The 12,723-nt window shown below is 41.6% G+C and overlaps 1 protein-coding gene across 3 annotated transcripts in view; it reads left to right on the top strand.

Moving 5' to 3' along the window:
* LOC142563275 (uncharacterized) overlaps positions 1-9,147 on the top strand; it is a 59,646-nt gene extending 50,499 nt beyond the window's left edge. For all 3 annotated transcript variants that reach the window (XM_075673832.1, XM_075673846.1, XM_075673840.1), the window contains exons 18-21: positions 1,686-1,841; positions 3,011-3,163; positions 4,903-5,221; positions 8,865-9,147. In XM_075673832.1, coding sequence (XP_075529947.1) covers positions 1,686-1,841; positions 3,011-3,163; positions 4,903-5,214 — 621 coding nt within the window. In that variant the 3' untranslated portion in view covers positions 5,215-5,221; positions 8,865-9,147. The remainder of the gene's footprint in view (positions 1-1,685; positions 1,842-3,010; positions 3,164-4,902; positions 5,222-8,864) is intronic.
* The last annotated feature ends 3,576 nt before the right edge of the window (positions 9,148-12,723 follow it).

A 12,723-nucleotide genomic window follows, 5' to 3' on the forward strand; every position in this document is an offset into this window, starting at 1 on the left:
CCGCCAGCGGGAGCAGAACCTACACCCTCCACATTATGTGTGCATTGTTTTACCAGGTTGAGCTATGGTGGCGGCTGTTCCCACATCCAAATTCTCGGGTGTTCATGTATGTGTACAAGATCTAATCCGGAGAGTGCTCGCCAGTGCCATGTGTTGGTTTAGTTTCCACAGGCGGCAGGTTGTTTCTTCACCCACGTTCATTTCCCTTTAGCGTATCATTCCTGCGCTTCAATTAAAACAACAAATAATTTCCCCTGTACCTTTCTTGGCTTCATTAGCTGTTGGCTTCATATGGTTGTGGATATAACCAAGTAAATCTAAAATGTATGCTGATATCCGCAAGAGACAACAAATATATGCTTATTATGAATATCGGATATGTAACAGAGATATTTAAATTTTTGTGTTGGATGCGACTTCATTTTAATGTGGTGCAGCTGTATTGAGTCTTTTTCTGCCAAATTGAAGAAAATTTAGTTTTAAAAGAATGTCTAAAGTCTAAGTTGATCTAATGTTGCTCCTTTATGTCTTTCTGAAACACCCTTGGTTAATTAATATTCATTCTTTAGCATAATGCATATAATGTTCAGTAAAACATGCCCAAACCCCTTCCTTTTTGCAGTAAAACTTGTTGCATGGCCAATTGGTTCATAATGATTCGGACTGTGCAAAGCAGATGAAGATGAGAAGGCAGAGACACCAACTAGCACAAAGTATAGCTGTACTTAAGTAATAAGTAGTATAATGGTACTTTAGTATAAATAGTGAGTATTAATTGGTATAGTGTTGTAGTGTATAAATTGGATGTATTCAACACTAGCTTGAATATGTAAATCAAAACCTTTTTTCTTCTTCTAAATCACAGTGATTTGAGATGAACCTGCTCGCAGAATTTCGGTAAAGAAATTACAGATGTGCATATTAATTTGCTACATCTTTTTGATGTACTGGTTCCCACTAACAAGCAACACTGTTTAACAGATACATTGGGTAACAGTTTTCACAATCTTTGAAGACAAGTCTTGGAAATTTCTGCCTCAGAGTAGTGAGCATCTTCAAAACAGAATTTTGTTATATAAAATAGTTATGCAAGTTATTTATTAAGGAAGGAAACCCGCCGTGGTTGCTCAGTGGCTATGGTGTTGAGCTGCTGAGCACGATGTCGCGGGATCGAATCCCGGCCACGGCGGCCGCATTTCGATGGGGGCGAAATGCGAAAACACCCGTGTACTTAGATTTAGGTGCACGTTAAAGAACCCCAGGTGGTCGAAATTTCCGGAGTCCTCCACTACGGCGTGCCTCATAATCAGAAAGTGGTTTTGGCACGTAAAACCCCATAATTTATTTATTTATTAAGGAACAGTTGTGGTTCTTCACTAGGATGTATGTAAAACTAATTTTTCCCATAACTTTGCCTGTAAGTAGCTAGTGACAGCCCAGAATGAAACATCTCTGTGAATCACTAGCCAGCTATGAAAACTGGTATATATGTTACAACCAATCATCAGCTCATTGCCGCTATACCATGAAGCTGGAAAGATATAGGAGTTGTTTGCATTCTAAAGTAGCATCGCCGAAGTGAAAAGAGTTGCAATTTTTATTTGTTTCATGCATCCTGTGTTAAATTTCTTTTGGCCTTTCTGTGTTCACTTTCTTTGTTTTGCCTCTACTGTGCTGTCTCATAGGTTCACTACAGCCGGAAACATCGTGGAGAGGTTTTCAATCAAAATTCAGTTGTTGCTGATCCCAGTTCAATCGAGCAGCAGAAAGACAGAGTGTACAAGTGTCTTAGTTGCTCTTACATTTTTGGCAACATGAATGACATGAAGCGGCACCTTAGGGTGAGAACCTCCACTATGGTTGTCAAATCAGTTCTTTGGCATGCACGCACCTTTTATAGTTCTATGCAGCAGTAAAACAGATTGTTTTTTTTAGTGTATCATAGGAAAGTTAAAACTGCTTTCTGCTGTTTTGGCATTTTGTTTCATGCATACTCATAAATGTTCAGTAGTATGTTACAATTGCGGCAGCACGAAGCTTATGGATTCCACTTCGAAATATGTGCTGCAGCTGCATGCTAATTAGTGCTTGATAAATGCTGCCAAGTGTAAGTTGCATGAAAATGAGCAATGTTCGATGAAGCTGCAGCTTCCTGGCAGTTGTGCAATCCATAAAATCGGAAGAAGCCTGTGTTTTAAACACCACTATACTCCGTTCCATACATAGCAGTCAACTCTGTAGAAGCTATGCAAGAAGTTAAGTCAAGAAAAGTTATCACTCCACGTGTTCCATCCATGCTTCGCTGTGCGCCAACAGCGTTCGCTTCCACGAGCATGCATGTGAGGCTCCATGCGATGGGTTGCAAATGAAAAACCCGAAATGAACAACAAAAATAGAAATGTTCTAAAGCAACACATTAGCAGCTGTATACCACAGTGTGTTTGTTCCTAAGGATTAAAACTTATTTCATTCAATACTGAGCCTATATAAAAAAACAGTTGCGCACAAATGCGGTCAAAAAACATCAAACTATATCCAAGTGCGAATGAAGCCACTGCAAGAAGTCTCTCTAGCCTCCACAGTGTTGACTGCTATGTATGGAATGGAGTATAGGATATGCAATATTTTGGGATGCAGGTTGTCCTGCTTGTTGTCAAGCATCTCATTCAGTTTTACTGACACTTCTGGATCCTTCAGCTGGAAACTTATGTTCTAAAATGGTCTCATAATTTCAGAATTGCATGTGAAGCTTCTGACTAGGGTTCAAACGTAGTTAGCAGAAGCATGAAATTGGGATTAGTCACGGAATCATATTTGCATAGAGCTTGCTCATTTGTGTTAATCTGTTGCTGAAATAATCGATAGTGCCAACTGATCTGTAGGCTTAACGCCCTTTTGTGCTGGTACTATTACATATTTATTGTAATAGCAATGACCTCAGTTTCAGTACAGCTGATGGAGATGGATATTGTAGGCTGAAGCATGCATTTTGTGCTTTTGGTCACTATAGCTGAAACATGGTGTATGCTTGGAGAACTTGGACTTGAGTGTGGAAGAAGTATCAGCAGACGCTCTTGCCTCAGAAGCAGAGGCAGCCGCAGCTAGTGCTCAGCAAGAAATGACACTGGAGCCTGCACCTAGTGATGGCAACCAACCACTTGAGGTAGGTCGACTTGTGTCAGCAGGAAGTGTTTATTTTCTAGAAGGTAAACATTTGACTGAAATTACTCTGTTTGGGGAACATTTAAAGTTAGACTAAATACACAATGAAGGACGAACTAGGTCTATGAATTAAACCCAACATGTCAATGTCCTTCTGACTCCTTCATCACGGATGCCTTTGGGAAACTACAGCAGCTTTTTATTATCTAGCTGGAAACTTAGTGGTGATTTCTGCAGGAGGCAACCTTGTGAAGTTCCTGCATGTAAGAGAGTGCTATGGTCCCAATGACCAGTTTATTGTCCTAGCAGTGACCTGAATGTGGCATGAATCTGCCATGACTCAAGGCACAGCTGCTTCCATATGTTGGTGGGATTCTGTTTAGCAACCCCATATGTATTGCTACATGGTGTACAGACAAATGCATCTATGCAGGGTAAGAATGTTCCTGTAAGAATAATGATTTTAAAAAGTGGGCATAAAAACATGAATGCTAGAGAGACAAAAAGGGTGATATACTAAACACCAACTATGAATTGAAGTGTTGCTCTATGGCAGTGGGGAGGGGGGGGGGGAACACCTCAGTGTGCTCTAGTGAAGCGAGCGCCGACCATGGACACACACTTTCATTCTCGAAAAATAGCTGTTCATGCATTACAATCCTTTATCAAGGATAATCAAAGGCTGGCTTATACATGAGTTACCACAATTACTGGTATGTCACATCTCAGCCATGAGATGTACTTCGTCCCTTTGTCTGAACAAACTTCATTAAGTTCAAACTTGAGAGTATGCTTGCACTCATGACAGTACAATGGAACATTATATGCAGTACAATGGAACATTAGATGGCCTTCCACCAGTCAACGACTCTTTTGTGCTTCTCTCATCATAGTTGGCTCTGCAGCTAGAGCTGAGGCCACATCTGTGTCTTTATGCTTCATTCCACCCTGATGAACTGATAGGCCTTGCTTAGTGTTAAATGTTCCCTGGCATACTACACATGTAAGCCGAGTGCCTACATTCAGTGGGGCCACAGGGCCACCAGAAACACCATCATTCTGGGCACGAGTGCACACTCTACCACTCCTCACACTTAGTGCTAGTAGTGCCACTTGGCAGTGACTTTCTTTTGTTTTTCCTTTGTACATTTTGCCAAGTGATAACCGGCTTAGGGACAGCCCACTTTGCCAAAAATGCCTTTGGTGTAGCGCGGACACTCGGGTAACTTGGGATACAATCTATACGTTAAACAGCGGCAAGGGGAACCACGAGCAGATACCAATGGGACTTTCCCCCCAAAATTTCATAAAGGTTGGATGCCATTGATGTATATATCTTTCACAAGATAGAATGGTGAACACTGTTGGTACTTCTCACTGTTGCTGTATAAACTCTCTTGCTATAAACACCACTGAAAAGTTGTGACTATGATGCGTTCTGTCATCTCAGTGTTCCAAGTCATCTCAGAGCAGAGAAAAATGAAGCAAGCAGCAGTGACTGTCATCATGTCATAATGTTATGGCAGCTAGCTATGTTCCTTCAAGTTAACATACAAACAGGCTTTTGTATTTGTGTATTTTGTTTACATCTGTAACAATACGAGTCATGCCTGCTGGCGAAAGAACTGGCGCATTATTCTTATTATTAGTCTGTGCACATTATCCGTGCCGAGTGGCAGTGAGCCTGTAGTGCTGCAGCTTCTTTTTTTCTTTATTTGAATGGCTGAAAATTATGTGCAGGTGCCAACAGAAGCTACTGTGGAAGAGAACACTGAGGAGGGTGCAGTCAGCCTGATTCAGCAGATGGTGGAGCAAGGGGCCCTGGCAGCAGGCCAGGAGGTTACACTGCAGACACTGGATGCTGATGGCCTGCTAACAACACTGAGCCCTGAGGCAATCATTGTGCGCGAGCAGGATGGACAACCACTGCTGCTGGGCACCCAGGGTTCCTACCTCATTCAGTATGTGCAACAGGAGCCTGATGGTGTGGTCCTTCAACAAGGACCCCACCAGCAGGTCCAACAGGAGATCATCGTTGAGCTCACACCATGATCTCCAGGTGTGTGCCCGTCACCATTATTCATGCCACTATAAATTAGTGGTTTATTGGACTAAGATGGGCATCAGGACAAGCTAACTTCACCTCGACCTACCTTACCTTACCAAACACAACCTAATCATACCAGTACACCTGCACCACCTGTAGAGGTGCCATACTGTCATGTGGCAGGTTTTAGAAGCATTCTTGAGAATGTCGACGCCACTGCCTGTTTCTCACCGTCCAAGGAACGTGCCCCAAATGCTTGGCTCCTGTGGCAATGTCAGATGCGTGACACCTTTTTTGGATGTGCCCTGAAATGCGAGTGATCAGGCTAAAGATTTTAAGAAAGGCTGGATTGAATCCAGACGTACCTGAAAACTACACCTATTGTGTGGTGGACAGCGAGTTCACAGAGACAGTGTTGCAGTTCCTACACGGTGCAGAGTTGGAAACTTTTATTTTTCCAAATCCTTCCAAAATAAAAAAATAAAAATAAAAAAAATAAGGCATGAACAGGTCTTTATCTGAAGGATGCAGAATAATATCATTGCGATGTCAGCTGTATGAAACCAACTGCTCTTGTGAGCCCAGGCTCTCATGTGTTCAAGCTATTCACAGTGATGCAATCTGCACAAGCAAAGAACATAAGTGTGTTACTCTCAACAGTTGCAACTAACACTACATAGAGAGCCATGTGTCAAGAGACTTGGCTAAAAATGCAGCTTACCCGCCGTGGTTGCTCAGTGGCTATGGTGTTAGGCTGCTGAGCACGAGGTCGCGGGATTGAATCCCGGCCACGGCGGCCACATTTCGATGGGGGCGAAATGCGAAAACACCCGTGTGCTTAGATTTAGGTGCACGTTAAAGAACCCCAGGTGGTCAAAATTTCCGGAGTCCTCCACTACGGCGTGCCTCATAATCAGAAAGTGGTTTTGGCACGTAAAACTCCAAATATTATTAAAAATGCAGCTCTTGTGCTTCCATATATGCTGAATAAAAGCAGATAACTTTTGAATAAGCAGGTTACCTTGTATCACACTAGTGGAACCCCTGGTGGTGCTGTAATGGCCCAGAGCGGGATTTTCTGGCTGTGATAGAAGAGTGTAGAAAATGAGTGGTGTGCCTGCCTAGAAGAAGCCAGATACTCTTGTATATTTTGCAAATAGATTGCCATTGCGTTCAGGTACCAAAATCCACTTGTGTATTCATTTCGTGTTTTCTGTAGTGTCAACAGTGCAATGGATCTTTTGAGTGAAATATCCACCATGTGTATTTATACATATTAAAGGCAACTTTATTGGTCCAGTTATAATGGCTAGCAGTGCTATAGCATAGCAATGTGCAAATGCTTTCACTTATGAAATGTGCTGGTTATTTTATAAAAATTGTACTATAAAGAGCAAATGAAATTATTGTGATGTAGGTATGATACAAGTCCAGAATATTAAGTCAGGGAGTTTGTTTCAGTTTGTATTTGTAGTCTTTGAACAAGATCACACCATGACACATTTCTCAACATAATAACGTGAAGTCTTGAAAGGTTCCTGTGAGTTATTATTCAGTGCAAGTAGTTATACCTCTACTAACTGTGGCGACTCAGTGGCCATGGTGTTCTGCTGCTGAGCATTAGGTCGTGGGCTTGGTTTCCAGCTGTGGCAGCAGCATTCCAATATAATGGTGGAATGCAAAAATGCTCATATATGCGCAGCACATAGCTGCATGTTAAAAAAAAACGTAGGTTGCCAAATTAATCCAGAGCCCTCCACTACAATGTTTCAGACAGTCCCTGGGTTGCTTTAGGATAATAAACTTCATAGATCAATCATTCACTCCATACCACACTAATCTACTTTAAATACTATAGTATATTTAATACAGTTTGCTTTCACTGCAACAAGCAATGTACGAGAGCGAATCAAAGTCTTGGGGGGGGGGGGGCGCTATTTTTTATTAGCCAAAATAAGGTACATACAGGTAATTACAGATTGTGCACATACTATTCTATGTACCTTACACTATTTTTCTGCATGATCCCCACAGCGATTCAGACATTTGTCCCTTGGCAGTACTAAATTTGAGAAATGTTGTCGTCAGTCAGTGATGCACACGGCCTCCCCGAACACTCATTGTCATGCAATTCATCATGGCCTTTTGCAAACTCGCAACACCGCCACCGCACACTTTACAAAGCGAAACACCTTTGCCCATACATGGGCTGCATTTCCCTGTGGATTTCGATGGGCATCCGTCCCTTGCTCCATAGAAAATAAATCACACTTCATTGCTCTTACGCCATGGATGTGTGAAGTACAACCGCCATCTTCAACAACTGACAGCAGCACCGTGCTGCAGAGCTACCGGCAGATAAGGCCAGGCCGGCCTAAAAAATGCCCACTGCTGAGAATAGATATGTTCACTTTGCATTTACAGCCATAATTTGGCTACAAAAAAAAAAAAAAAAAAAAATAGGGGCAAACACTTTCTGATTCGCCCTCATATAACAAAGCATCCCCCCCTCCCCTTTTTTTTTTGACCTTGGCTTTATCGAGGAGCTGTCTATGTATTACTGCAATTTGGTGTAGTAGTTTTGTGTGCACAATGCATTGGAAGGCTAGTTGGTGCAAATCCATAATTACTTTGTTTAGCGCAAAACAACGGGCACAAGAAAGACGACAGGACAAGACGCTGCCTTTTGGGAACCTTGTCTTGCTGCAAATGCAAGTTTGGTGAAAAAGTCCCTCGCAGTGAATGCCATGTTTCAGTGTTGAAGCAGAGGCTGTGAAACTAAGAGCTTGTCACCTGCCTGCCTGCACCACTTGTTGGCAACAGCATGCAAACGTTGTTGCATGCTGTTTTCTAGAGCAAGCAATGTGACCACACTTTCAAAGGCATTATCGTCTGTTATGGCATCTGAGGGACTAGCATGATTGCAGTAGAGGACAGGTACAGTGAATAAATTGTAACTTTTTTCGATGTGCTTTTACGTGCCACAGTTATTTACACATTCAAATTTCCCACTCTTTTAGCCTCTTTATGTACACTGCCATGCAGTGGTACAGATACGAAGTACCACTATTAGTGAGACGCATTTCTCTGTAGCGGCTCCCGCGTTGTTGGAGCACCTGTCTTTCTTAAACTGAGCTAGTGGCTTTGCCGGTTTCACGTGGGTAGCATATTACCCATTGGGTGCTGCATCTACAGTCGTACTCACCAAGTTTACTCTTTAGAATCACAAGTCTCATAGAAAGTTGATCTCCATATCTTATATCGGAGAAATTGGCTGGAGTCTGTGATATAAGAGTGAATTAAAATCAGGTCAGCCAAATTTCAGGAATGGCTTTGTGTTTTGTGAGTACACTCAACATAGTTCACTTCGTCTTGTGCCCAAAACATTTTTTGAGGTTCAGCCTTGGAGTTTGAATTAGCGTAATTCTTAAAGAAAAAAACAAATTTTTGGTCAGAGCAGCAAAATGTCTGGTTTTTATAATTGCTGATGCAAAAAAATGTTTAAAAAAATAAAATTTTTGCCAGACCAACTTAATCTGTGCTTGAAAGGACTATAGCTTTCCTAGATATAGAAGCCTCTTACTAGTGAAATAAAAGGTTTGTGATATGTTGAATAGTAGCTGCTGATTTACTGTGGCTTCTCCTCTCTTTTCAGCTTGCAAACAAGCTTGTGAAAAAGACAAGCCAAAAAACAGCTGCAGCTGTGAAGCCAAGTGAAGTTTCTACTTTGTGGTGTTCTATCGGATGTGTTGTGCACAAGTAGCATGCACAACAGACCAGGCCAACATGCTGGAATTAACACAGCTTCAGCAGTTTTTCTTGTAAAGACAAATATATCTGTGAGCTATAAACTTCACAGTCATGTATATATGGTGCTGGAGTTTCAGCAACCATGAGCAGTTTCAAAGATTAAAATGCTGCTTTAGTGTTCCTTTGTACATTTCCTTTTCATTATAAAATGTGTGAAGATGGGTCTGCGTGCAGCTTACCCTAAGAGCAATGGTCAGGAAAAGGCATAACACTCCTTCACTCTGCAATGCACAAAGGCACTATGGAAGGGTTTGTCAACTCTCCAACATGGCACAGAGAAGGCTCCGGAATCATTGGCAACAAACACGGGTTTATTAATGCAAGATACAACACAGTGTGACAGTCGCAGCACTCGCGGACAAGGGCTCACTGCAAGAATAATCGAGTACGCACACCTGTTGCACTAGGGCTAGCCGGGTAGCGGTCAGACTTGTATGCAACTAATTACATGTAATTAATTATTGTCAATTATGTTACAGAAATTTTGTAATTGAACAATTACTTTGTTTACTTGGTAACACTTACTGTAACTCAAATACTTATTTCAGTAATTGATTACATTTTTTGACAAAACAAGCTATAAAGACGCAGCCTTGAGCACTTGAGGGGAGATGCTCCTAAAAACAACCATCTCTTCTCTAATTGTTCTAGAGGTTTCAAAACTCAACCAATCCTATAATTGGGTGGGTTTTGAAACCTGCATAGAAGTCTGCATAGAAAACTCTATAGTTTTCTATGCAGACTTCAAATATGTCATTAGTATTTGTGTAGCTTTTATAGTTTTTGAGTTGCGATGCACAATGGCAACATATAGTCACCTTTGTTGGCACTTCTCTATGTACTAAATTTTCACAAAAAGCATCGTGCTGTAGCTTGTTTAGCTCTTTGTAAATCGCAAAGTGTCAATACCTAGCCAAACAACAAGTACAATTAATGGAACTGTGCAAAAAAATTCGAACATTTCAACAATTTTTTCTCAATTCCCTGAAATATAACCTTGTACTTTCACAACCACTGCTGAGAGATACTGCAATTTTAAGTAGATATCAGCACTGTACATACCTTCAAGAGGATGTATGCCAAATTTTGTTAGCATTTAAGTGCATATAAGTGTACAAGGTTATTTTCATGGGACTGCAAAAAAATTGGTAGTTGAAGTGTCCCATAATTACTTTAACGCAAAACAACGGACACAAGAGAGACGACCCCCCCCCCCCCCCCCCAGGACAAGGCGCTACTCTCAACTGACATCATTTTATTGTGTCACTCCTTTATAGAGAGCGGAATCTAGAACATGCGCATGTGCAGGAACCACCAACATCCCATCACCAGAGCGCACTCATGTGACAGAATCCAAAAAGCCATAGTCAGCGCTGTACAAGGCACACCTAATGCACTGCGAACCCAATGACTGTCTTCCGATAATACTTGGATGGTGGTATCACAGCTCTTTTTCAAAATCGTAGTGTCATGAAACATAGCTTTGCACTTGCATATTTTACAATGTTGAGCTAAATGAGGATCTGTGCCTGTCGGTATGGATCGCTCATGTTCACTAAGGTGCTTGTTAACATAGCGGCCTGAATGCCCTACATGCACTTTGCCGCATGACAACGGAATATTATATACCACACTGACACTGCAACCTACAAACTTTGGGTGGTTCTTTTCACAATCTGGTTGATTACTTGTATTTGAAATACAGCTGCACAACATTGCCAGTTTCTGAGGAGCAGAAAACACTAATGGGATTTGGTATCTAGTGGCGACATTCTTTAGATTGTGAGCCACTCTGTGGCAATACGGCACAACTTCAGGCCTCTTCTTTTGTGTAACAGTTACTTTTGTGATGCTTTCATGAGTAAAACAAGCTCAGCAGTGAAATGAATTGTACCGCGGAGTTTTGAAGAGTGAAATGCTCAGACTCCATGGACTTTATCCCTATCTGTTGCACACTTCATCGCTTCCGCTAATGAAAAGACTCTTCAAGAACAGCATACGCTCTGGAGGTATCAAGTATGACGCCATTTTGAAAACATTACATGACGACTTTGTTTGCTTCTGTGATTGGCTAGCAGACTAACACAACACCCTGCGGTCCGTGCAACTCGGTTGCCAACTGCTGTTTTTTAAGTTTTATCCTACTAGAGGGCATGCATACGGGCCGCATTCCTCACTTGCGCACGCGAGATTAAACTGCGTTCGCTGGCTCACCCTTACATGCTTCTCATACGGAACCTCACGGTGACGATGACTGCAGAAATGTGCCTGGAGTGTTCACATAATTGCTAATGCAATAAAATATAATTTGATATTTAAGATAAACACAAACTGAAAGAGCATATGCATTTTTATCAGATTTGATGACAAAATAACAAAACTATCTCAATAATCCATGTCCCCCCTTAATGTCTAGACACTTTTACAGATCATGAAGATACCTGACGCCACAACACATTTAATGTAATATAACAATCAATAAAACATCCGACAGGTTCCAGACTGTAGCATTGTCAGTACAGCACCACTTTTGCTGCTTGCGATTTTCGTATATTTTGAATGTTTAACATTCAGTGGTCAAACGTTTCAACCTACGAGGCCATCAGAGAAGTGGTGCACACTTGGTGCAGAAAACAGCGAATATCTTTGTCTAGTGCAATATGAAAGTTGAGGCATTATATTAAAGAGAAAGGTGAATATACAGCAAGCTTTGGTATCATTTGCCATTACTTTTTTATCACCCTTGCACACCATAGGTTGGTGGCCTTAGGTAGCAGTGGGCCAATCCTTGGAGTACTAATTGGGGCTTGCAGAAAGGCTAGCCACAGAGGTGGGCAAAAAGCATGTCGCAGAGGAAGACCAGTAAGCAGCAAAGTTGAACATAAAAGAACTTATAGCTACTCTGACTACATCTAATTCAAAATAAGGACGCTCTAGACGTACTACACCCACAACACAATCAAAAGTATGCAGACTAGAAATTCAGGGGAAAAAAGTGACATCTCCTCATTGCCTAGGCATATACCTGAAATTGGAGACTGCAGTTTAGACTTGGCATTGCAAGCATTGTAGTGCATTCATCAGTTTCAGGATGTCACTCTGAGTTGCCAAGAAATTCAGTTTTCTGACCAAAGCTGTGGTCTGCATACTTTTGACCATGGGTGCACATTATTGGGGAACTGCCCCAATGACATTTCAACACCAGACACTTTGAGCATATAGCAAAGGCAGAATAGAAGTGCGAATGGGAGGGTTATACAGTATAATCTCGTTACGTTGAACTCCAAGGGGACCAGAAACTTATTCTAATGAAATGGAGTTCTAACTAAGAAGAGCCCCTTTAAATATAGTGCCCAATCAATTGTGCAGTACAGCACACAAAACCAATACTGTCACTGGTCTCCCATTCAAAAAGTCAAATTTTTATTCCATCAGTGCGCAACATGCTAGAAGAAGCCTAGGTTCTTTTGAGCATTTGAGAATACCCTGAAATCTGACGTCACACTAACGTACCGAGTCACTTAGAGCAATGAGTCAGTTGTTCGTGCTATACAAGTGAATTTGTTTACATTTGAGGCAGCCATAACCTGTAGAAGCAGTGATGAAGCACTTCCTTTGTAGCCATATTCATGTTAGCTACAAACTACTTCAAATAATTCGCAAGAAGGTTCAAAACTATTGCTCAATTTCGTCTCCAGCTGTGG

Source organism: Dermacentor variabilis, chromosome 1, assembly GCF_050947875.1.
Source record: "Dermacentor variabilis isolate Ectoservices chromosome 1, ASM5094787v1, whole genome shotgun sequence".
NCBI lineage: Eukaryota > Metazoa > Arthropoda > Arachnida > Ixodida > Ixodidae > Dermacentor > Dermacentor variabilis.